The sequence below is a fragment of the Indicator indicator genome, chromosome 2 (assembly GCF_027791375.1).
Source record: "Indicator indicator isolate 239-I01 chromosome 2, UM_Iind_1.1, whole genome shotgun sequence".
Lineage (NCBI taxonomy): Eukaryota > Metazoa > Chordata > Aves > Piciformes > Indicatoridae > Indicator > Indicator indicator.
The window spans coordinates 25,465,238-25,492,823 of NC_072011.1; the positions used below are offsets into that span (position 1 = coordinate 25,465,238).

Here is a 27,586-nt window from a genome sequence, read left to right on the forward strand (position 1 = left end):
AAAATATCTGTACAGACATCTATTTGTTCTAGGTCTGGATTTGACCTAAAATGTCCATTTTTTTTTTTATTTTACTGTTTTTCTCAGATGAGGATATATGAATCACTAATATAACTCCTGCATCTTGTTCTACTTTACTAACATTTCCCTTGCATTACTACACAGTAAAACTTTGTGCTGTGGTACTGTCTCCTGATAATCCATAGACTATATTTGTATAGCAATGGGTAGGTCACAATTCCCAGTATCAGTATTGGTTAGATTGCTAAATCTTATTTTAGATTTTATTCTATTTAGGAATCTCTACTCTGCAAATGTATTCTTTAACTGTAAAGAAACAACCAACTTCAACACATGCTTAAAGTAAGTAAATTAATTCTGAAGCTAGAACTCTAGAATAAAACATTTAAAAATACATTTTCCACAATAGTTTCAGAATGATGTTGTATGCTGGTGTATTAGAAACAAATATTTTTAGGGGAATTTGGGAAATAGGAGAAAGAATTCCACGAGTATTTCTGACAGTACAGAAATGAGACAAAACATAAATCAAAATGTTAAATGTATCTTTAACATAAGGCTAAACTCTTTTTCCTCTTCCTTTATGATTTCTAAAGAAATAAAAATGGCAATAACGTGTTCAGGAATCTGTAGGTTATACTATGTCAGCTCAGATTTAGCTTTCCCCTTTAATTTTTTTCTTTTTTTTGTAGCAGCCTACTCATGAGTAAAAGATAATGTATTTTTTGCTTTCTCAAAAGAAGGAAAACTCTCAGTCAGCTGGGATATATCTGCTTTACATGCTTTATAGCACATCAAGTCTAGTTCATGATATTAAAATTTGAACGATTTTTTAATACCTGCATTGCTTTATTACTGTGGTATGACCAAATTCTAAAGTAAGTCCTTGAGTCTGCAAACACTTACACATTTGTGCTTAAGTACACCCTTGTGAACAGTTCCTTGCATTTCGAAAACTTCCAGAAGACCTGTTACATGTTCTTTCAATCCTCTCTCTACTCACTCATTTTATTGTTATCTAAGGGAAAGGAGGGACCGTTTGTCCTCGTTACTGGCATTTCTTGTTTCATGTGTGATTTCATTCTTGGAAAAATAAAATGCTGTTTACCATAGAAAGGAGTTAAATGTACCTTTCTACACTGATGTTGTAGCCTTCTCATTTTTCACAGCTTCTAGTACAGTTCCAGACTATTTGAATACAGCTGCCATTCATGATTAATCCAACAAAATTGCCTGGTGATGTTGTACAATGATCAAATGGACAAGAATTACATCAGAAAAAGCATTTAATTTATACTTTGACTTTCAGCTCTCATCTGTTGGGGTGAAGAGCCAGTTACTGCATCAAGTCACCATGCTACCTGTGTTTTTTCTCTTATCTTTGTCTTCATACCATTTAAGCCTAAAAGCTACCTGATAATATTGTTGAAACATGTATTCCCTTCATCCAGAAGGTGACTTAACGTTTTGTACAGGCCACTGATTTCATCATTTGGGTGACTGTGTTACAGAACAAGCTTAGATGATCCTTACCTCATGTCTGTTGGAAAACTTCAGGGTTAGTTGAACAATCTTGCTACTAACTCAAATTTTATGGATTTTATTAACCTCCAGAGCTTGCATAGAGAAAAGAAAATTTTTTTGTCCCCTTAGGCTGACTTCTTTTAGAAAAGATCCTAGGGTTTTCTGACTTTTTGTTTGAATGGGTTCTTTCCTGCATCTTGGGTTGTTTGAGGGGGGTTTTGTCTTTGTTTTTGTTTTGGTTTTTTGTTTGTTTCTGTTTGGTTGGTTTGGTTTTGTTTGGTTGTTTTTTGGTTTTGTTTCTTTGTTTTTGTGTGATTACAACAATCCTAGAAGTTTTATGTATAAATAAAAGCCTGATATTAATATTAATATGGACTATAACAGTTAATATGTCTATCAAGATCTGTAGCCCAACTGATCATCTTCTAAATAGTAAAGTCAAAAAAATTGCTACATGACTGGCACTATGTGCTGTAGCTGTGCCCACTTTTCTTCAGCAAACATGCTGACATTGTACACTTCCTCATTGACAGAGGGTCAATATATTTAACCAGTTTAATGCTCAACATGAAGCAGTGGCGGGTACCAAACTGTCATGGATGGAGTTGAATCTGCTGCTGTTATTCATACCACGCTGCAGTTATGCCAGCTTCAAAAATTAAAGTAGTGGCTGGAGCTAAGTATTATGGGACTTGAAGTTCAGATTGCAACATGGGAGGCTTCCTGTTCCAGTTGCTGCTTCTGGGTTCCATGTTCTCGGGTGTGGGGCTTTTTCACTGGGATGGCAGTGGGACAAGGAGGGATGGGGGAGTGGTCTTATGGCTGGGCTTTTGGCTCACTTGCTTCTGCTTGCTGCTGCTTTGTGCTGTGCTTTTTCTGCAAATAGACTAAGGTAATTATGCATTTTTACCATGTTTTTCTGATTTTGCTCAGTAAACTCTATATTGTGTCTCAATCCCAAATCTTTGTGTGGTACTTTTGCTTCATTTCTGTGTTGGGAAAACAGAAAAAGACAGGTTAACCCACTGGTTCGGTTTGGCATGTTTTGTTCTGATTTAAAACATTACACAACTAAAACCAAACCAAACCAAAACCCCAACATTCCAATTCTTCAGCAACATTTAAAATATATGCTACAGTCAGTAACATTTTTTTCTGCAAAAGAATAATTGCAAATGGTTTTTTCTTGTTTCTTATTGTAAGAAAGTATTTCTTTGAAAAAGAAGACAAGGATTATTGGTGTATTTTAGTAAATAATATGGAACTAACAGATGCTGTTAAAAAGTTGATCACATTATGTAGCTAGAGTAGAAGTGATGATTTTACAGTCAAATAGCTATTTAGATACAAGTTTGTGAACTCCACCAAGTTTGGTTACTAGATATTTACACTACATACATTGCACTAATAATATTGTTTCTTTAAATGACAGATGCATTACATTAGATTGTGTTTGCAGACCAATTTGCACCTCTATTAACTTCAGTAGAAAACATGCATATATTAATGAAAAGACTTTGACCTTAGATAGTAGGATTAGGAACTGCCTCTTAGTCATTTACTTCATCTTCCTGAACAAAAATCAATTCACCTTTTTATTATTTACAGACATCCCTAAAGATCATGGTCTTGCCATTTCCTTGTTCACATGGACTGTGGTGGATCAGGTCTAATGCAATATTGCAAATGAAACAGCTCCAGGAAACAATCTCCATCACAGAAAGCTCATAATATCAAAGGGTGGGCTTTGTCTCACACTGATTATTGAGGATGGGATCTACAGGTTTAAAAAGTTCATTTTTCCCCCTCACTCTTATTCCTGAAACCAAATTGAATACCGTGTGCTATCAATTTTAAAATTCATTTAACACTTTCTTCAACTAGATCAATAAACCTTGAGTGAATATTAGACTTCTAATGCTACATTATAAATTATTCTCTGGGGTCTATATTACAATTGCAAACATTCCAAGTATGATTAGCTATGTGTTTTTAAGATAGTAATATGATTTTGTTGTTGTTTCAGAAAATAATAATTAATCTTTGGGAAAAACCCTTCCTTTTTTGTAATTAAATAGAAATGTCCATAGATCTTCAGCTCATATAAATGCTTTTCACTCCAGGGAAGTTATCTTATGCTACATGTAGTTTAACTTCAGAAAAAAAAAAATCTAAGTTTCTCCTAATATTTTAAAATATTCCTTTTGGTTTCAAAGTTAGAAACAAAATGTACATCACTCATTAACAGCTCAGAGGGACAGAAAAGCATGTTGGTTACAGATTCTGCCCTTAAACTTTACAGTTCTACAACCTGGACGAGAGATCTGTTCATTTGCCAGCAGAGGTGCACTAAAACGAAACAGTTCAATACACTGCACAGTTATTACAAAGTACTATACGTATGCACATTTTCTTAATTTAAATCATTTTCCTTTTTAAAAACCATTGCAGCTAAGCAACAAATTGTGGTAATGGTAACAGCCACAAAACATTTATTACTTAATGTGATTATTTAATTGTAAAAAACAAACAAGCAAGCAAGCAAAAACCCCATATCCTCCTATCCTTGTCTTTTTATTAAAACACCATTACTGAAAACTAAGGACTTTTGTAGGCTAAAGTATTTCTTGCCTTCTCATATAAATAAGATTTTTTTGATGTTACCTATCATAGGATTTGCATATTTTCCAAAAACTAAACAGACCCACAATAGCACAGCAATTTCATTATACTTTTAACCTCACATTTTCCACCTTGATCCATGTCCTATTTTCTCAGCTGCTTTGTATAGTGACTATGAGGATACTAATTGGAAGTGAGTTTTCAGCTTTGTTCTGAATGCTGAGAGAATCATGGTCAATTTAATATCCTCTGACAGGGAATATGAAATCTTTTGTTCTGTTTATTAAATTAGCCTATATTCTGCTCCCATGAGCTTTGTTTTTCAGGTTGATAGACTAACGATTAATACATAAAAGAGCAAGTCAGGATGAGAAATATACTCTGCAGCATGTAAGAAAAGCATTTCTTTGAGGACTTTCATATTCAGGAAAGAGATCACATCTTTGGTCTGCCAATTTTAAAACATACCACTAATCAGAGTTGGTTTTACTTATATCAAAGTAATATATATTTCAGTAATTGATTCAAGCAGTTTTCAGTGAAAAAAGCCAAAGCCTTTTATCATAATATAGCAGATTGGGTTGCAGCTTTAAAGTAATTCTCAGCTGGATAAAGCCTTTTTCAAAATTTTCAACTATAACTGAATGACCAGTTCTCCAAATGGACTGCATTGATGGCCTGGTTAGCTAGGTGGGAAGCTGGGAGATTTATAAAATTTAACAGGATATTCTCTTGTCACATAATTTTCTGTCTTGATAGAATATGAATTTGTATAACTGCTCAATCCTAAGATCTGATTCCTCCAAGGCACTGGGAAAGGTGAAAGCTGAGAACATTATACACATTAGAAATAAATAAACAGCTTGATGGAAGTATTGATACCAGAGATGATGGGCTCTTACAGTTATTCCCCAGAGGAAATACTCCTGCCAATATATGTGTTCATATTAAGTATGTTTATCAAAAGAATTTTTGAAAACAGCAGAATCAAAAGGAAAGAAAAATACATAGAGATGTTATGTGTGTTGCTTAGACTTTTCTTTATTCATAGACTAATAAAGGAGTGGGAGAAATATTCTTATTTCAAAAAATCAAATGCACAATTCTATTGATTGAATAGGCACTATGAAGCATTAAGGAATTGTTGTCTATATTAACATTTATACTTTATGGGATATTTGAGATGTGCTTACAACATCACAGTATTTGTTTGTACTAGGCAGTTTAAACAGTTTCAGGGAACATATGCATTATACTTAAGTTCTCTTTGAATAAACACTCAAGTTTCCCATTGACTTCAAACTGAGCACAATTTAGAATGAAAAAAGTGTGTATTATATGCACCTGACATTTTTCATTTAAATGTTGTTCTGCTTTATCTAAATTGCATATATTTGGATCTTTAAGTATTAAATAATTATTGGTAGAGGGATGAAGAGCTGTATATATAATATTTCTCCATGAAAAGTATTTACGGGCACTCAAGCAGATTTCATTATCATCATCATCATCATATTGTACCAAATTCATGTGTCATGAACCCAGAAGCATTTCAGAATATATGGCTGGTAAAGCTGTTGTTAGTAGGTCAGGAGAGGTTGTAGTAGGTTGAGAGAGGTTCTTCTCCCCCTCTACTCTGTCCTGGTGAAATATTGTGGAATATTGTGTCCAGTCCTGGGCCCCTCAGTTCAAGAAGGACAGGGAACCGCTTGAACAAGTCCAGTGCAGAGCCACGAAAATGATTAAGGGAGTGGAACATCTTCCTTATGATGACAGTCTGAGGGAGCTGGGACTCTTCAGCTTAGAGAGGAGGAGACTAAGGGGTGACCTCATTAATGTTTATAAATGTGTAAAGGCTGAGTGCCAAGAGGATGGAGCCAGGTGAAGCCCAATGACAGTACAAGGGGCAATCGGTGGAAGCTGAGGCATAGAAGTTTCATGTAAACATGAGGACAAATGTTTTCACTGTGAGGGAGCACTGGAACAGGCTGTCCAGGGGGGTTATGGAGTCATAGAATCACAGAATCAGTCAGGGTTGGAAGGGACCACAAGGATCATCTAGTTCCAACCCCCCTGCCATGGGCAGGGACACCTCACACTAGATCAGGCTGGCCAGAGCCTCATCCAGCCTGGCCTTAAACACCTCCAGGGATGGGGCCTCAACCACCTCCCTGGACAACCCATTCCAGGCTCTCACCACTCTCATGGGGAAGAACTTCTTCCTCACGTCCAGCCTGAATCTCCCCACTTCCAGCTTTATTCCATTCCCCCTAGTCCTGTCACTACCTGATATCCTAAAAAGTCCCTCCCCAGCTTTCTTGTAGGCCCCCTTCAGATACTGGAAGGCCACAATAAGGTCACCTCGGAGCCTTCTCTTCTCCAGACTGAACAGCCCCAACTCTTTCAGTCTGTCCTCATAGGAGAGTTGCTCCAGCCCTCTGCTCATCCTGGTGGCCCTTCTCTGGACACGTTCCAGCATGTCCATATCCCTCTTGTAATAGGGGCTCCAGAACTGGACACAGTACTCCAGGTGGGGTCTCACCAGAGCTGAGTAGAGGGGGAGAATCACCTCTCTGGAGATATTCAAGGCTGTGTTCCTGTGTGATCTGGTATAGGTGATCCTGCTCTGGCACAGAGGTTGATGATCTTTTGAGGTCCCCTCCAGCCCCTAACATTCTGTGATTCTACAAATGCTCAATAATATTTCTGGAGAAGGGGTAAATTAATAACTAGATGTTCTACAGGAGAAATACAGAGTTTAATTACAGAGTATGTTTTGGTTTGGTTCCTTTAAATAAAATCCGATTACTTTCTTAAAGCATTATTTTGTAGTTATATTTTTATTAGCTATAGCTAAATTGTGGTGCAGTTGTTAAAAAACAATGAAAGCACTTTCACTTGCAGTACAGCATGAATGAAAATCATATAGGTGAGAAATTATTGTCTGACATAAGAAACTGTTGAAATTAAGGTCTGGTAAATATTTCTGATGATGCTGAAGTCAGAAGAATCATTTTTCTTCTTTGTTAAAGGAATGTGATTTTCTTCAAAATAAACTGCATCATGCTAATCCCTCTGAAAGTAAACAGGCAGATTTTAGAAATATACGCTTAAAAGAATTTTTTTTATTCTGCTTTACATTAATATAAAAACAATTTCACAACATGAGGAAAAATTTAATCCACCCTCCTATTAACAGTTCACCCACGAAAATCAAATCAAAACATTTGCTCTTGCTCTTATTGAATTCAGTGTATTAAATTTAATAGAACGACAGCCTCATCAGAGCTCAGTATAGCACTGGCCCTGCTTCTGTAATTATACTTTAGCAATATTAAGGGTTTTTTTTTCCTTCATCTTTTTACTTCATTTCCCTTGACTGGAGTGCAATTTCACCAAAATGTAGTAGACTAATCATTAAATGGCAGCAGCATATAGACTGAAACTTTAAACTGACAATCATAACAGTAGAATACCAGAAATTTATAGAAGTGTAACTGTGATAATTGTTTTTCTGCTTATTTACATCCAAAAGTAATTAAACTCTACAACAAAACTATGTACTGTAGTGCTGCTGCAAAGTCTGCTGTTTGGAGGTTATGCAGAGATTCCATGAAAAACATCACAGTGGGAACTGTTACTCATTTGCATTGTCACCTCCTAAAATTTTGCAGAAACATACCCTTGAAAGAATTGGGTCACACAAAATGTGGCCTAAGGGCTTCTCCTTTCAAATTTTCCTAGTGGAGGTCTGTGACTGATGAGATAAAAACTGTTCTACATCAATATTTTTTTGAGTTTGTTTCCTGAAAAGTTTATTTGGCTTATGGAAATAAACCATCTTTATCACTCAGTGGGAAAATTTCCTAGTCTTTCCTTCCAGATCTGGTTTCTTGATACAAATGCAGTGACATTACAGTGATCACAAATGTGTAAGATAAATGTTGGCAACTATAATTGCCAAATCACAGAACCACAGAATGCTAGGGGTTGGAAAGCAACTCGAAGATCATCAAGTCCAACCCCCATGCCAAAGCAGGATCACTTAGGACAGGTCACACAGGAACATATGTGAACACTCACAGATGAGTCTTCTCCAGAGATGATGACTCCATCACCTCTCTGGGAAGAGTAATGATCTTTTGAATCTTCGTCAGAGAGTTGTAAATAAAGCAATGCATTAAAAATGCATGTTGCAGTAATGGAGGAAACGATTACAGCAAACTTTGCTTTCCATAGATATTACAATTTACATATAAATAAATACAGTTTCAAAGCTGAGAAATTTTCTTTCTCATGACATCTCCTGAGTCCAAAGGCTCAGTGTTTCATGGTCACACGTGCCTTTTCCTGCTAGAGGGATAATGAATAGCTGTTGTTTTCTTGTACTTTTGTTACTGTGAAAAAAATTAGTTATGATTTATTTTTGTATTGCAAATAAGATGATTAGTCACAGGAGCAGGCAGACTCTCATTTAGTTTTCTTAAGCTCGTTCATTACATGGTAGTATTAGGCCCTTCGTTTCTTAATACTTTGTGCTTTGTACTTGTTTGCCTTCCTTGCTTCTTTAGTTAGGAAATGATTTAATATAAAATAAACACTCTTCAGTTCTGATTGCGCAGTCACTTACACACTTGCATACCAGTTTCCTGAATCAGATCTGAATCAGGTCATGATGCCATGAAACTGCATTTTATATAGCATAGGATTTATCTTATGGAGAACTTTTCTATGAATGTTCCATATTCTGAAGCTTCTAGTACACATGCTTAAATATTTTATCATCTTAATTTCCCTTCATTTTCTCCTCATTTTTTCCAGAGTTTTTGATTTTTTTTTTAATCTAATATCTTCAATAAGCTTATAATGTTACAGAGTATTCCAATATCTAATTTACATTCATTCATTTTGCATTATGGTCATGACAGTTTTTCTTGAGCATTTGGAAGGACCAGGACCTCCTGTGAGTAAAACGCAGAAAGATCATATTTATGTAATTTCTATAGATTGTGCAGCACAGTAGTATCTTTCACTGTTGCAATGTAAATATGAAGAATATAAATAAATATAAATACAATAAAATATAATATAAATAAATATATAAAATATAAAGAAGAAGTAAGCTTGTATCACTTTTAGATCAGTTATATGTAAAAACATAAACAGCCATAAATAAATGAAGATAGATACAGAATAACCATCTGTTAAGAAATTAGTTTGAGTCAAAACACTTAAAACTTGGCACTGTAGATATATTCTTGTAAATCTGTATTTAGGCGTCTAAGTATCTAGCCTTGTATCCAGATGTTCTGATTCACTGCAGTCTTCATTTGGGACTGGTAAGGGCTCAAGATCTGCCCACTCATAGCTGACAAATTTGGGTTTCTCTGAAAAATATTGGTACAAGTCTAATAACAGATTTGTCTTGCAGATTCTTCTATGCCAAATTATAAGCATAGAGGTCAAAAGAGCCTCTCTCCATGAGAGTGAGAATTTGGTGAAATCTCCCTGATCACAAAAGTTGTAGATTTGAAACCACATAGGCTGAACAATGCTGGACTTGTGTCCTGCTCCCTGGGATGGTGCTCTACAATAAAAAAGAAGGCAGCTACTGCTGCCATTGTTCAATCTTTTTACCTGCCATCCTAATATGAGACTTATGAGGTCCTAAGAGTTATTCAATTGTACAAAGTCTTTCCTTACTCTCAACTCTCATCACTTTTAAATCCGTTGTCCAAATTCAATCAAAACGGAAAGGTGGCAGAGTTTTTGGAAAAATAAGAATCTTGATGGAGGAGAGATCAAAATTTATGCCCATGGTAAAAGAAAGGTTGGTAAGGTATACAACACATACAAAGTGTTAGAACCAGCCTTAGCTTATATTATATTTTAGCTGGTAGAACAATTATTATAGTAAAGAGATGTAGCAGAAAACCAACATGCATTCACTCTTACTCAGAAGGAATAGCAATAGTTATCTATGCTCGTGACAACTTCTGGGCTGTAGCTCCAGGGTGTATAAAAACCTAGTAAGATTTTAGATGCTTTTTGGCTACCTCTGTGAGACTCACTGATCAGACTTTGTGGTGGTTGGCCCTGGCTGGGGGCCAAATGCCCACAAGCTGCTCTACCACTCCCCTTAGATGGGGAGTGGGGAGATGGGGAAATATTACAAAAGCCAGTAATAAGGTAGAAGTAATTTTATAACGTTAAGCACAGGCAAAGAGCAAAGGCTGTGTGCGGAAGTAAAAGCAAAGAGAGATGTTAGTGTCTACTTCCCATCAGCAGATGATGTTCAGTCCAAAAGGTTCTGCCAAAACCTGGGAATCAGTGGTCTAGGTGTAACGGTTGCTCTGGAGGACAGATGCTATGAATGAATATTCCCCCGTTTCCCTCTTTCACTTAGTTCTTATGTCTGAGCTTACATCATATATCCCTTTGGCCAGTTTGGGTCAGCTGGCCCAGCTGTGTTCCCTCCCAAGATCTTGCCCACCCCTCAGTGTACTCTTGGGGCAGGGAAATGTTGGAAAAGCACAGTTCAACACTAGCCAAAACACTGGTGTGTTATCAACACCCAGCTACAGGACTGCAAAACACAGTACTAGAAAGATGATCTGAGGAGTATTAACTCCAGCTCAGCCAAACCCAGTACAGCCTTTCACTCACTTGGACACTGTTCCTGGGGAAGAAATTCTTATTTTATCCTGTGAGATGTGTTTAGTGCAGCCCTACCAATTCTCCTGCAAAGACCATGTGACAAAATCCAAGTGATATAACTCCTATCTGGGTCTGAAATTTCCATTATGACTGTAAAATATTTCTAATGTGATGATGTCTTCTACCTTGTGTCTTTAATTCTGCCTGGATGTTTTCACAGTTGTCTTACCTGAAAATTCTGAGTGCTATTATTGTTTCTTTCCCATTATAAATAACGTTCTTATCTCATGGTATCATTTTTCCTACAGAACTAGAATCATAACCCCTGCTGCAGCCAGTCTGGGCTGCTAGATATGAATATATTACAATAGTGAGGATTATGTAAACAAACTGGTATTAGCCTGACTTCTTCCATGACTCCTGAGGATTCAGTGACAGTGGTTATAATCTCCACCAGACAACTACCAGTAGTTTCAGGAGTTGTTGAGGCAGATGGCTGAGGCACTCAATCTGATAACAAAAATGCCTAAAATGACTGACTCTTCAGTATTTTTTTACATTAAGGAGAGAGGAAAGTGTATGCTTCTCTAAAACAAGGCTATTACCAGAACAGCAAGAGACCTCTAAATTACTCTATATTTTATCTATGAAATTAAAAGGAAGTTAATAGGAGAGGTCTCAACCAATGGGAGGCTGTTGCTACCTTTCCTATCAGGACTACTAACAGCTTCAGTTCACTTCTTCCATCTTAAAAAGTTGATAGACTAATAGTACAAATTGCTGTGGGAGCCCAATACTTACATTAATAAGGATGACATTCCCTCCTAATCATTTTCCAAAGTAAACTTGTAAGTAGGTGAAACTCTTACACAGAACTGTAAAAGCAAATATACTGGATCCTAGCTACAGACATGCAGAGAAGCTTATCGACATTTTCACCTTGTTTTGCTATAAAATAACTGGAAACTCGATATGCTCAGCTATCATATGTCAATTGACATCCAGTGTGAAACCTTAAATTACACTGTGCAATAACTATCCTAATCCATAATATTTATGTTCATATAAATTAGAACCTTTATGGAATATAGCTAAGAAAATTAATTGGCCAAGTGAATGTCCTTGGCTTTTGTTCCTCCACTTCTACAGTCTTTGTTCTTCTTTGCCTGGTACTCTTCCCATGTCCACATTCTTGTCTCCAGGACAAGAATTGTCTATTCTACTTACCAGTCAAGCATCCAATAAAATTTGTCTATGGCAGGACATGCAATTCAGGAAGACTTTTCTAGATATCACTCACCATTCAGTGACGAATTTTGCTCACGTTAATTTATGGAGACTCGTATATATTATTCTTTCCCATTAAAATAACATCCCATACTTTCATTCAAAAGTCACAAAATCACAGCATTATCAGGGTTGGAAGGGACCACAAGGATCATCTAGTTCCAACCCCCCTGCCATGGGCAGGGACACCTCACACTAGATCAGGTTGCCCAGAGCTACATCCAACCTGGCCTTAAAAACCTCCAGGGATGGGGCTTCTACCACCTCCCTGGGCAACCTCTTCAGTGTCTCACCACCCTCATGGTGAAGAACTTCTTCCTAATGTCTAGTCTAAATCTACCCTCCTCCACCTTCAATCCATTCCCCCTAGTTCTATCACTACCTTTCACTCTTAAAAAGTCCCTCACTAGCTTTCGTGTAGGCCCCCTTCACACGTTGGAAGGCCACAATGACATCTTCTTGGCACCTTCTTTTCTCCAAACTGAACTCCAACTTTCTCAGCCTGTCCTCATAGGAGAGTTGGTCCAGCGCTCTGATCACCCTTGTGACCCTTCTCTGGACACATTTCAGTCATCATTCTGCACTAGCTTCTGATGTCAAAAAATGCTCAGTAATCTCTTCTGAGGTAGAGTTTTCAGTTCTCTTGAGGTAGTCCTTTCACAGGTACCAGTTAAACACTGCAACTGCAGAGTCGTATCACAGACCTGTAAACTCACTGCAACCATTAGCATTAAACAATGCAGAAGGCTGAAGCAGCCATCTGTGGCCTGTTGGAGAGGGTCAATAAGGGAATTTTGCGAGTTGTTACTTCTCCTTTTTGTGTGGAGGCTGACCCTACCCAGAGAAATAAGCATTCAAGGAAAACTTCAAGAGAATATTCATGTCAAAATATATGCCACTTAGGTATAAATTATTCTGTCATCCAGGTTATCTTTTCAATGTGTCCCAAATTGATCTAAAAAAAAACCCCATGACTTTCTTTCATAGGAATTGCCATTTCATTGTTACTAATGCAAAGCTTGTTATGATGTGCATGTACTCTCAGATCAAGTGTAAGAAAGCATATTTAAGTTGCCAGGGAAGTATTTTCTTGACAGATTTTTACTTTTGTTCTTCATTATAATACATGAAAATGCAAAATTACAAATATTCAAACACATGTGCTCTGCCAACCTCTTTAACTGTTTTCCTGCCAAGTCACTTACTTCTCTTGCCTCTTCCTCCCTATCCTGACGTGTGTGTGTGTGTCTGTATGGGCTGTCTTTCTTCTGAAACTGAACAGTTGTAGGCTTGTCAGAAATGAAAAGGCTGTAAAATGACTGAGTTATAAACAAAAAATTAAGATTGCAATTAAAAAGTGTAGCTTGCTTTAACTTCATGTTTGAGAATGTAAATGGTCATTTATGCCTTACAATGCCAGGATTGGCTGGAGAACAAGTTACAGGATATCAAACATTCAAATGACTACTAAAAGGGAGATGAACTTACTGTAACTAGTAGACTACTATTGGCTTATGGATACATGATATTTGCAGCAGTTTAGGACAAGCAAGTGCAAATTCGTCTGAGAAGAAAAGATTCTTTTTCAAGCTTTAATGCTGCTGACTTTCACTGTTTTTGTAATGACATGAAAAAGTATTAAGAAAAGCATTACAAACTAAACTGTAAGTGCTGCCTTGCTAGCAGTTGGACGTTTGCTGCTGCAAAGGCACCCATACAAATATCCTAAGGGTATTACTCAGTGTCTGATTTACCCTGCTGAGCACAGTAAATTTGCATATCCTGTTTGCACAGAAAATACATTTTCCTTCTATGGATAGTCCCAGAATACATGAGTTTAAAGGGGTTATTTTTAGTAAATGTGTAAAAAGTATGGCTTTAAGAGGTCATTTGCTTGTGGATGACTGTAATTTTTCAGATGTAAACAATGTAAGAAACAGCATCAGTTTTTGCTACTGCACTCATACATGCCAACAGTTAAACTGTATCATGGACACTACAAATCAGAAAAATACTCTTTTACTTCTTTTTTCCTATAACTAGGTCCTATGATTCCTTTTCATTTTTTTCAGAAAAACACTATCTGGAATTGGAGAAAAGATTCTACATTAACATTTTTTACTGGAATAATACCATTTTTTAAGGAACAAAACTGGTAAAGCGTAATAAGAAATATATTTTTATATATTTTTTTTTAAATTATCTTATTTTTTAAAATATATGTGAATAACAGTTTAATCACAAAAAAAACTCCAGTATACATACTAACCATTTCCCACCCTATTGTTTTTATACACACCTGTTGTGTGCAATTACTTCTTTGTTACGAACAATTTTATTTAGGCATCAATGAAATGCTTGCATTTTAGTAACTTAATAGTGCAATCCCTTGGTGAAAAAGTTAGGACTACATTTAAAAAAACACAATCTAGATTCTGTGATACCTATAGCAGCATAGCAAATGATTCTACATCGGATAGTAAAGGAAGTAATCTTGTACGAGTTGTGAACGATAAGGTTTTGCTGTGTATTGCCAGAGCATGTCAATCTGCTCAATCTCAGGAGGTGATCCGAGTACTGGGTCAGGTTACAGGAAAAACTCAGAGACTTGTGTAAGTCTCTCTTTAGTTTGGAGAGGAGGAGACTGAGGGGTGATCTCACTGATGTTTATAAATACGTAAAGGGTGAGTGCCAAGAGGATGGAGCGAGGCTCTTCTCAGTGAAGCCCAATGCTAGGAAAAGGGGATATGGGTGGAAGTTGAGGAATAGGAAGTTTCATGTAAACATGAGGACAAATTTTTTCACTGTGAGGGTGAGGGAACACTGGAACAGGCTGCCCCAGGGGAGTGTGGAGTCTCCCTCTCTGGAGATATTCAAGACTGCCTTCCTGTGTGATTTGGTATAGGTGATCCTGCTCTGGCAGAGGAATTGGATGATCTTTCAGGGTTCCTTCCAGCCCCTAACATTCTGTGATTCTGTGATCTTCTGTTTTTGCACATACTCACTGGTGTTACAAATAGCTTTTTTTTCCCTGTCAAATACTGTTGCAGTTCAGGTTCTTTCTGTTTGGGTTTGTGTCGGTGCGAGCTGAAATTCCCCCCCTACCAAGAAGTAACCAGGCTAGCCCAGTCTGGAAGCAAATGAAGGCTGTATTTACAAGTCTAAAATCTACAATGAAATGCAATGAATATGTACAAATATACAAAATTCACAACATTTACAAATATATACCATCAACAAAAAAGCACAACCGATCTCCCTTTGCTTCCCCCCAAGGGGACCCTCCCAAAGGGGCCTCTCTCTCTCCCAGGAGCTTCCTCCAAGACCCCCCTGGACAGAGAAGCAGAGTTAGTTAAGCAGAAAGTTGTTAACTTAGCTGCCAAGGTCAGTACGTGTTATCTTCAGCCAGAAGAGAAGAAGAAACAGCAGCCAGACAGCCCAGCAACTGCCCCCACTGCCGAACGCAGAATGTGCAGAGTGCCTACTTTGTTTTGGGTAATAGTTCTTAAACATTTCTATCTATCCAATGGAAGTGTTTAGAACAATCGTTATTTTGCTTTCTTACACCCAGTAGTGACTTATTTACACTCTTTCACTTTCTCTGTTTTGAACTTTGCAAGGAAAAATTAAAAAGACAGTTTCAAACCATCACAGGGTTATTTTTCAAACTCAGCAAAGTGATTCTTCTCAAACAAAAATAGCAGACAATTTAGGAGCATGCATGTACCAGCAAGCTCCACTATTTGCATCCCTGCAGTCTTGATGGCAAGATAGACAAATAAGCAGTTGTACCTGAGATGGCTGACTTTTAGTAACCATCAAGATGCATTGTACATTTTCACAGCATGCAACCAACCAACTTCCCTTTCATGGATTACCTCACAAGAAATACATATTCAGAGAAATATACCTCAGTTCATTTAGTATCAATCAAAGTGCTAAAGAGTTCTCTAAAGGAAGATAGTTAAGTGCCAACATCTTAAATTACATTTTTAAAAATTATTTTAGGTCAGAACAAGATTTGAAGAACTCAGTAAGCTATATTGGAGAGCTTTCTTATTGCCATTCTTCAAATCTGTCTTCCTTCATCTTACTAAGCAATCTAAAATGACACAAAAAGATGCAGTGATTGTTTGGGATGACCACATGCTCTACTTTCTTTTGTTTAGTCTCACGCTAGTGTTAAGTCCTCACTAAAGTGTGTGCCACAGAATACAGGAGTGTCTTCTATGCATATCAACATACAGTATTTTCAAGCATCACTTCAGCAGACTGAACTGATAGATGTTTCTATAACCTGAGATGCTGGCTTTTTTTTTTTTTTTTCACATAACTGTATTTCCTAAAGCAGCTTTCTTTATTAAACTGACTTTTATGTGACATCTCAGACATTCAGCACACTAAGGTGAAGGCTGCTGAACCTCTTGCTTTCTTCACATTTGAGCAACAAAAGGTATAGGTGTAACTTAGACAAGAAGTGTGTTTTTCAGCTAAATTCACTAATGAAATAGTTTTCCCCATTAACTTACCTTTCTTCATATTTAATGCAGGGAAAATGCTGAAAAGGATAAATAAGCGACAGTTTTGTGAGAGATTCCCAAAGCTTTAAAAACAAATAATTTAAGAATCAGTCTTCATGTGGCATATGTACTGTTCCTATATTGCTTTCAAAAGGCTTCAGCTTTCACAATTCAAAAGCTGTGAGTCTGCAGAAGCACCGCACCTAGGGGACATAATTTTCCTTCTTAAGTCTTTCACATTATTGTAAGTAAAGACTATACATTATAATACATTTTTAGATGCATAAAAATTAGTTATTTTTTTCAGATTGCTTGGAAAGCTTTTATAATTTTTTTTTCATGTAAAATGACTAGCTTTTGATAAGTATTTGGGTTTATGTCCTTCCTGTGTTCATAAAAAGAATGCAAGTTCATATACTGGGCAGGTAATTTGTCTTTATTTTTTCTCTCACATATGCATTAATACAACTGAAAAAAAATCAGAAAGAAACAGTAATCAGATTCCACAATTTACTTTAAAAATATATACTTTAAAAAAAATTCCAATATGCATCAGAATGAGATATCCTGATCTTCTGTCTAGTTTAAGACAGCACGTTCTAATTTCAGTACGAGTTGCCCTTTATACTTCATAACTTCTGTCCTTACCCCATAGCAATGAAAGAAATCTTGGCAAATCCACAGTTATTCAGAGCTCTCATGTCCTTGTCCCTTTCTCGAGTCACTGCTGAGTTGACTTTGGGTGCTTGCTTATTTCACTTAATTAGGGTACAGAAAAATTAGAAAGCTGACAACTTCAGGCATATCCTGTAACTTACAGACATCTCTAACATAATGCTCCCACAATTTTTATGGGAAATATTTAATATATTGACGTCTTTGGGCAACCTGTTCCAGTGTTACATCACCCTCATGGTAAAGAACTTGTTCCTAACATTCGATCTAAGAAGATCCTCTTCTCTAATTTATAACCATTGCCCCTCGTCCTATCAATACAGGCCTTTGGAAACAGGCCCTCTTCATCTTTCTTGTAGGCCCCTTTCAAGTACTGCAAGGCTGCTCTAAGGTCTCCCTAGAGCTTTCTCTTCTCCAGGCTGAACAACCCCAGCTTCCTCAGCCTGTCCTCATAGCAGATGTGCTCCAGCCCCTTGTGAGGCCCCATCCCAGGAGATACTCTTGGTCAGGCTCAACAAGGCTCTGAGCAACCTGAACTAGTGGAGGAGGTCCCTGCTGGGACATACCCCCACTGCACGGGGTTGGACTAGATGACCTTTAGAGTTCCCTTCCAACCCAACCCATTCTATGATTCTGGGACTCTATTTTTCATATGGTTGGATTCCAATGATAATGAAGGGCTCACTCTTCTGTCACAAAGTTATTGAAAGCAGTCATTGAATTAATTTAGTTGTCAATGAAATGTTTGATGGGCAAGCTATACCAAATAGGGTCCATAAATGGTAATATTTTTTAAATACTGAATTTTAAACAGAACAAATTCCATTAGCATATGACAGATGTGCAAACACAGCAACAGTTAATTAACACAAAGTAATTAATTGCTGAGTATTTTTCTTGTAAAGAAAAACCTGAGGCTTTTCCTCAAAAGCATTTTGGTTACCTAAGTAAAAATCTTCCTGGGGGAGAAGGAGGATGAATTGTCAAACATATAGAGGTTAAGAATGAATTAACTCAATATTAAAACTTGGCTGTTGTAGAATTGATTTTCATATTGAAATCAGTGATCTTTAAAGCATCTTGGGACTTTCAGCTGTGTCACTTTGTATTACTTTAAAAAAGAAATTATGTTTATTCCACATACACGCAAAAAATTTGGTTTTCCATGGTTCTAATTATTTTTGCATTAATTGTGCTATATTTGGACAAGAAATTGGTGTGACAGGCAAATGTGTTTCACATCAGTCCAGCAAAGATATGCAAATTTTGCACACTCAAAAAAAGATTTCCAGCCAAAAAGCCATATTTAGTCTGCACTAGCTTATACACATTCAAAACAGCAGGGAGAACATCAGTATCACGTAAGCGGTTCAACTCTTGTTGCACCTTAAGCACTATTTGTGACCTAATGTGTTCTTTTGCAACAGTAAACAGTGTATAAAGGGCACAGAGATCTGAGACTCCTTTTTCTGTTCCCCTGTTGAACATGTTGTTTATCTAAGATTATTTAATTCTGCTTTCTTTGGTACTGATCAGTTGCACAAATATAGGCAACTTCAAAGTTGATGATGTTTAAGTACTTACAGAGGAAAAAAATCCAAACCAATAACATTCTCCTAAATATAGTTGCTAATATAATTTGTTACAAAACCTGTGATTTTGTTTTCATTTTTGTGCTTTTATTAAAAAAAAAAAAAAAAAGTCTGGGCTTAGAATGGATTACATCTGATATTGCTAACATTTCCTGGAAATGGAAAACTGTGATAACAGCTGCTCTCTTGGCTCATTTTCAATTGCTTCTTTTTTGTTTGTTTGTTTGTTGTTTTGGATTTTTTTAGACTGCAGCCATTTCAAAGTAGTTACAGCTATCTTTAGTAGGCTTACATCATTAGTAAAACATTGTAAGTTTGTCAAATGTTTCCTCTCCAATCAGGACACTTCCTCCACTTACTGAATTGTTGACTTTCTGAAAATTATTTATAGTAACAGCACTTACATTTTAAATAATGCAAATTTATGAAATAACTGAAAGTTAGCTGCATATGGAAGATAACTACAGAAAGAATCTGTTTTATACTAAAGCAACATGTCTTCAATGAAAATTAAAAAACTCTCAATAATACCTAACTCATTTATATCAAGAGTATAAGATTAAGGGTTTTTCTAAGATCTATGATGACCAGAAATATCTCTGTATTAGTTTTGGGGTTTTTTTTGTTTGTTTGTTTGTTTTTTTAATTCCAACCATACATGCTTTCTTCTTGGATTAAAACATTCTTCTGCAGTCTTTGTAGTACTGTAGGACTGTAAAGTGCTAAACACTTAGGACTACTGATGGAAAATAGAAGGAAGAGCCAAGTAAAGCAATAGACAAGGAACTCGTAAGTGTTGATAGTGTCAAAATCCAGATCTGTGCATACTCAAAGATTTGGACTCATTAAAGTATATCAGTACTTTCCCTTTCTAATGTTTTAAAGGGCTTTGAAATATGTGTTAAATTTTCTTAAATTATGTTTTCGTAGTTTCAAGTCAGAGTGTTAATGAAATTTTGTTAATTTTTCAGTCAAACCTGTGCCTCTTTCTTCAGTATATGATTGCTTCCAAAAGGAATGTTATATATGCAGGTTAGGATCTGTTACTATGCCAAAAGTTTAGGGGTTTTTTTTGGTATGGAAACAGGTAATAATTCTCCCTATGAAGTTTGTAACTTCAGCAAATCCTCTTTCACCAGGCATGTTTTAATATTTAAGTAGTGTCTCCCTTCATCACATCTGAAACACCTGATTTAAAGCTCTGCCAGCTCAAGGGGATCTCTTCATCATTTCCATTCTGTGATTACTCTATGCTGAGCACTTCAGCTATTTCACCCTGAGCAACCTGATCTAACTTTGAAAGTGAAGCAGGCACTTGGACCAGATGGTTCCAGATGTTCTTTCCACATACGTTAATCTATGAGCTCCTCTTTCCAATGCTCTTGCTTTGGGACCAGCCTACATAAGGCTGGTTTGCACTTTTGTGTGCACATAATCTAGATATTCTAAGAATCATGTAAAACTGGTGTTCACATTGCTCTGAGCTTTCAAGAATGGAACACGAGTTTTTCTATCTGGGTTACTAACAACGAAAAGTCATGACTTCCTCATAACTCTTCCTTCACTGGAGTGTTTCTTAGCAGACAGGAAGCTTAGTCTGTGACTTTTGACAAACTTTCAATTAAACAATCAGGGAGATTGAACTACTTCATCCTTCCTGGAGCTGACAATTTCTGAGTCACAGTGAAAGGAGTGATGCAAAGGAGCCATCCTCCCTCCCACCGCACTGACTCATCAGGGGCTTTCATTTTCCACTCTTGTCAGGAAACCAACATTTTTTAAATGGCAATTAAGCTAATCCTAACAAAAGGACTTTGAAAAATTAATTAAGGTCTGAACTGTACTTGAGCAGTGAACTTACATGATGTGAACCCTGACCCACATGCATATCAATCTGTATCTGAAATCAGCTTCCATTTATTTCTTAGTACCGATGCTGACTCCTATAAGGAATAAAGTCCTGAAATCATCCAATATTTTAACGCTAGGTTATATTGCTTAGCTGTGCATTATTCTGTGATGGGCTTTTATGTAAAAACACAATTCTGTACTGAGAAATATCTGCACTCTACAATCCCATCACTGTTGATTTTTCAAAGTAAAAATCTTATTCAGTTATGTGGTTAGCATGTTGGATTACTGTAATCATTTTAATTGCTAAGAATATCTGTTGGAGTGACAAGGATGAACTGAGAGGCTTAAAAATTATTTTTACCATAGCTGTATTTCACCATAAATATTACTTTCATCATCTACAATATAAAGTCAAAACTATGATTTCTGACTGATTGCATCCATGAGTTGGAGCAAGTCACTTTGTCTTTAATTATCTCTATTTCTCCAGATTAAGAAAGGGAGGAATGGTGTCTATCTTTCCAAATAAATTTATTCGTTTGTGCACAAAAAAAAAAAAAAAATCGCATCATACAAGAGCTTTTTGTTTTTAACTGATAGTAGTTGGAAAATTTCTGCTAGGAGCTACAAATTTAAATATATGTGTGTATATACTCTCAAATGTATATCAGTTAAAAATAAAAGAATGGCCTTTAAGTTACAATTTGATTAAAAATGTTACTTAAGCTGAGAACGTGGGACTTCCCTCCTAGTGACTTCAGAAATCTCTTTTAAGTGTTACTCTGTCCTCCAACACTAAGCATTCCTCTCATATTTAACAATTGTAATATCCCAAGATCTATGATGTTCCTACAATAGCAGGTATATGAAAATTATGGTTTTGTTATTTCCTTGAAGCAGAATCTTGGACTACAGGACTGAGTTCTGGTGTCTGTGAGATATTTACAGAGACGTACTCTGGCATATTCAGAGGATTAAAAAACCCTCTGTTTGAGACCTGCCTTGAAATGAAACCTAATAAAATAAAAGAAGATCTCAGATGTGTTCAGATGCTAACAAATGTGCAGAGATAAGAATCGATCTGACTGAGCTTTAAAGGTTGGTTTAACTTTCTCATCCACTCCAGGACTTCAAAAATGCCCTATCAGACTCTTAATACACTGAGAGAAACTTACTCACCCTTCTTTAATGCAATACAATTTTATATATCCAGCATTACCCTAGTGAAATTTTAAAATTAAATGAGATGGAACACATTAGTAACATTAGATTTATATTTGTAAATATCCTGAATCATAAATAGAAGCATGTCTAGACTCAAACACAAACCATGTTTTCAAGCAAAATTTAAATCCTCCTCCATTCTTTGCCAAATGTTGAGTTTATTCCCCCAGGGTCTGAGCAGGGTTTTCTCGGCTACAGCAGTGGGCATGGGCATTGCTGACAGCAGGGTTTCACGTGCTGCATGATTTCATCAGTTAACACAGGTCTCAACAGGTGCAAAGGTTTTCACCACATTTTCAAGAACCATAAAAACCTCAGTGTATGATTTAGGAGACTGGTGACTAACTTTTTGATCCAGTAAAGTGAGATCTTCTCCTATTTGTAATACTTTACATCTGTTAGTATTGCTTGAATGTGTTTCTTGTAAACACAGAAATAACATTTGCTGTGAAGAGTTCTCAGTGCATGCTGAATTTGCCAGACATTTAACTTCGAGACAAAGATACAACAGACGTGCTTCCCGGCATTTTCATGTTGATTTATTCCCCCTCACAAAGGACAGCTTCATAAAGAACTTGAATCAGATCCATGTTCACACTTTACATATGCAATATTTTTACGTCTGACAAAGTTGGCTTCTCATGCAAACTTGGAAACAGAGTGAAACCAGAATAGGGCAGGCTGAGACTGCTGTACTTTAGTAGACTTTTTTTTTAAACTTTTTTTTTTTTTTTTTTTTAGTTTTAGCTGACTAATCATTGTTATTATGATTAGATATTTACCCTTAGGTGAATTGGGCTGACCATTCTGACTCATTCCTTTAGAGGATGCTGTCCTGTTGAGTTAATGATTATCTTTCTTTATCTGAAAGATTTGTTAATTCCTATAACTGCATAGGATAGCTATTTTGGTACTTACCAGGTGACCTCAATGCTGACATAACCTTTCTGATACCACTGAATGTAGCTTGTGTCGTGACATTAACATGAATTATGGCTATCTTGAGGATACAAACTTTCATACAGCATAGATGGTCTGTAGGAAAAAAAAATAATGACAGTCTGCACATCACACAGTCTTCCCTTGCAGACTATTTCCTTTATGCCTCTTCTCTTAGGCATATTTTAATCAAAGCATCTAAGGCATCATTTACTGTACAGACTATGTTCTATAATAAAGACTGTTACATGGGATTTGAGAAAATACCTCTGCTCTACAAGCATTATGATATTTTGCTGGCCTCCTACAAACTTGCTTAGTAATGTATCACCATTACTTCTAGAGAACTCATTTTTTTCACTGCTTATTTGAAAGAACAATGAAAGCTGTGTAAGCTCATTAGCAGAGCATGTGTGTAGGCTTAAAATTACAGATAATAGACAAATGGTTGGAAAGTCAGTAATTCCTTTACATATTTGCCAAGACTTAGGTCAAGGTTCAAGGTTTCCTTTGCTTCAGACTGGTGTAATCAAAAATACCTTTAGGTGTTCTGAGGAGTGCTGTCAGTGCATATGCAACACAGGTGATGAGACACAGTTGTTACTGGCAAGAGTAAACCGTGTTCTGTCTAAATTGCACTCAGTTGGGATGTCTTTTTATTTCTGCATTAGTATTTGGTATAAGCTAACCCTTTTATTTATTATTTCTGTGTTTTCAGTGGGCTCTCATAATCTATTATTTCTAATATTGCAGTAAATTCATTGTAGTAAATTTTGATATCGCAACCCTGGCTTCTCATGTTAGTGAAATAAATGGTTAATATATAGGAAAGTATTTATATACTTAAAAGTAATAACCACCGAAACAGTTACTGCCTTTCCTCACAGAAGCCCAGTACTTGAACGTTACATCTGTATTTCTGTAAATGTTGTGACATGTAAATGCAGTGACACACATGAGTCAGGAGTCTGAGAAACTGCTACATACATAGTTGACTTGGAAAACAATCAGATATTTTATAGGAAAATTCAGCAAAAGGGTGATTTTTACATATGTTCATCAGCTCTTTCTTCGTGACTCTGGTTCTTCAGTCTTTACTGGTAACAAAGTCACAAACTTTAAATCCAGATCCTTGGGCCAAGGAGAGGATATAAGGATAGGTGCAGTTGTACATCTATGCCCCATTGGCCTCGGGATGTGGAGGCAGCAGTGGAAGCAAAGTCTCCCTTTGCCCTTGTGTGCAACATTTCTAATGTGAAAGGCAGACACTTCCTGAGAACCTGGTTGCATTGTTTTGGCAAATGTGTTCTTTACTGGATGGCTGAGGGCGTCCACAGGCAAGCAACATCATTTCAGATGTTAAATGCATGTCATGGGCACATTGCCACCACTGCCTGGAGACCACGGGCTGATTGTGTGTGCATTACCCTACAGCAGTGACAGTAGCTCCACTTGACCACTACAACACATCTGATCTGAGTACTTTTATGCTCCCACCAAAGCAATTTTGATATATGTCTTGGAATACATCCATGTTAATATAGTCTTCAGAATATTGTTTTAAACAAAATTAAATATATTTTTCCCTTAGCATTACTGCAGGTGAAGTTATTTCTTAGTCTTGCATTTTTTGTTGTCAAAATTGTGCAATAAGTTGTCATTTTGACATTGACTAAATTTTGCATATTTTTCAGAGAGCAGAAATTCAGTGAGTGCCATGTCATGCTCCAAATATCTATTTTAGGCCGCAAGACAGTCCCTCTATCAGAAACAAGCTAAGTGTGTGAATATTATATCTAATATAGAACAATCCTGAGACAATACCTGTTTGAGATTCAAACCAGCACAAGTCTATTTGAAATCGCATTCTGTAGATAAGTGTTTGTGCATCTGGCAGTAGAATTTTGTCCTAAATAAGCAATGTTAGAAACAAAGAAATAATGGTCCTAAGAGATTAACTGTATAAGAAACAGTCCATCTTCATTTTATGAGAGAATATGTTTTCTTTATTTTTATTAGGATTTTCACTTAGACACTGAAGTAATGTGTACATAAATTTTGAAGGCATTTGAAGTCAGAGCCTGTGTGGAGCCTCAAGGAGATACCAAAACCACCCTGTTTTCAGTTCAGAGCAAAGTTTCTCGTAGAAGCACAGTGACTGGCCAGCAATTTTAATTCTCCATGTCATTATTCACAGTGTAACAGTAAATTTAATACAATTCTTTTTTTTTTTTTGTTTTTTTTTGTTTTATTAACCAGTTAATTCAGGTGATGGGATAGACTACAGCCAGCAGAAGCGTGAAAATGTTGGAGATCTGATTCAAGAGACACTGGAAGCCTTTGAACGCTACGGTGGAGAAATTGCTTATATAAACATTAAATACATGATCCCTACTTACCAGTCGTGCATATTAAACTGAGTTGTATCACATGAGATAATTCCATTTGTGGTCTAAAAAACCTGTGTCTGACTCTGTATGGTATCTTGTTAGTCATGGTTTTTTTCTCTACAGCTGCTAAAATAGTGGCTTCTGGGGCATTAGAGTGTCAGCACTGTTGTGAACAAAGCTTTCCAATACATAAATAGTGCCTGTTTCTTTGATTACAATGGTGTACTGTGCTTGTTTGTTCTCTGAAAGAATCGCTCCTTTATAACAGAGCTGACTCGAGCAAGAATCTGAGTTAAACCTTCAGCTGTATAGACAATAAAACTATAATTTTCATACGCAATACAGCAATTGCCATTCTGTGTCCCCTTGCCTTGAGGGTGATGTCAAAAGCTGTAACAAGAAGAGTTTATGCTGACTGCTTAATAGGTGTTTGTCATGGAAGAGAAACACCAGTTCAGTGATGTCTCAGTAGCAGCTGTGCTGAATAATGCGCACCGACATACAATAAAACTGTTGAACGTATATGCCCATTACAGCAGGAAAATTTATATTGTCCCTTATAAAGCACTGTCATTAAATTAATTCATGTTTCTTACACACTCCTGATCTTGGTTTTCCAGGTGTTTACATTTTCATGGAACTTCTGTTCCTCTTGGCAAACATCAGGCACAACTAAAGTTTTGAAAAATGAAGCCCAGAAAAAAAGTCAATAAATCAGATGGAAGATATAGCATACATAATGTATTAGTCCCTAATGACAATGTTAACCTGGATAAACACTGAATATACACATATATTTTTTTAAGGGCATCAGATACTTTTCGTAACTGCAAGGTTGTTACTGCTTTTCTGGTTTTGTTACGATATATATGTGTACAAACAATGTAACAGTTGTTACAGGAATCCCCTACTATTTCTTACTCCATTAGTTTCTCTCTGCATAGTCGCACAGAACTGAAACAATCATGGATTGAAGAAAGGCTCTTGAGATTGACTTTATTGTTTTTCAGTATTTCTGTGGAATAAAGCTACACAAACTAAAGGAAGTTTTAGCATTATCAAGGACAACCGTTTAAAAATATTGAGTCAGCTCAAAGCAAATCAGGCTTTCCCTAAAAAGCATGGGATTTTTAAAAGTACAGATTTGGGTCTCATTTCACCTTTATTCTTGCTTCTAGAAGCTCTTAAAATATATGCAAGTTGTACTTCAAGTGTTTGTCTTTAAGTGTTAGAGTTCAAAATGCACTTTTTGGTGTTAGATGCATGAGCCTTCATTCCAAGCGCTTATCCACATCCATTTTCACACCCTATAAGGCTTGCCTGTGTAAGAGATACATCCCCTATGCTGCCCTGTTCTCTTGGATATGTACTGCAAATTGAGGAGTATTCGCCCACCTGCCGTAACTTTGAGCTGGATTTGTCATTAGACTGACATTAGACTTGCCTTTTTCTGTTTTGTGGAATCTTCACCCTGGGGAATTTTTTTCCCTTTTACTTTCTTCTTTTTCCTGTAATTGGAAAAAAGAAAAGAAAAGAAAAAGTTGAGGAATATTTTTACTCTTCCTACCTCTTTGAGGAACTGCAGCATAAAGTGATGCCACTGGCCATAAACGCTCACCTGTCCCGAGTTTAGGCTGGTGTAGGTATGCCTTTTTCCCAACCTCCAGAAACTTTCCTTTACTATTTGGTGTTTGGTTCTTCCTGAGTTTTCTTTTATGCGTTGTCAGGGCTTCCCTCAAGTCCCTAGAGTTTAGGCAGTGTCTATACTGTGACTAACACACACCACTGATGGATGAATATATCCAGTACACTGCCTCATATCTAGGGTATCAGTAAATATTTCACCTCCAGGTCATAGAAGAAGGTGAAGCCTGGCTGTAAGCCCATGTCTTGGGAAACTCAAGACTTTGTCTTCAAGCCTTGCAGCACAGTTAGGCAGAATACTGCAACAGGGACTAAGGCCACATCTCCTCTTCCAAAAATGCCTTTCTGTACAGCCACCATGGCACTAACAGCTCAGACTTCACTTACAGTCTTTCCCTCTGTTTTTCCTCAGCATATCTGTGTCCTGCATCATCCCTGGCAGCAATGGGCCATACTTTTCCATTAACTGACACCTCTGGGTTTGATTACTGTGGCATTGCAGGTTTCCCATGAGTACAGTGTGCTGGAGGGCTGCTGCTTGAGGGGAGTTGAGTTATTCAGCTCAAGAAACAAATCAGGCTCTTCACATAAGGAACAATCCCAGGCCACCTTTCACTCCTTAGCTATTTGTATTCTG

The 27,586-nt window shown here is 36.7% G+C and overlaps 1 protein-coding gene across 1 annotated transcript in view; it reads left to right on the forward strand.

Moving 5' to 3' along the window:
• PACRG (parkin coregulated) overlaps positions 1-25,335 on the forward strand; it is a 234,001-nt gene extending 208,666 nt beyond the window's left edge. The window contains exon 5 of the mRNA XM_054399075.1: positions 25,175-25,335. Within this exon, the coding sequence (XP_054255050.1) occupies positions 25,175-25,335 (161 nt within the window). The remainder of the gene's footprint in view (positions 1-25,174) is intronic.
• Positions 25,336-27,586: the final 2,251 nt, after the last annotated feature.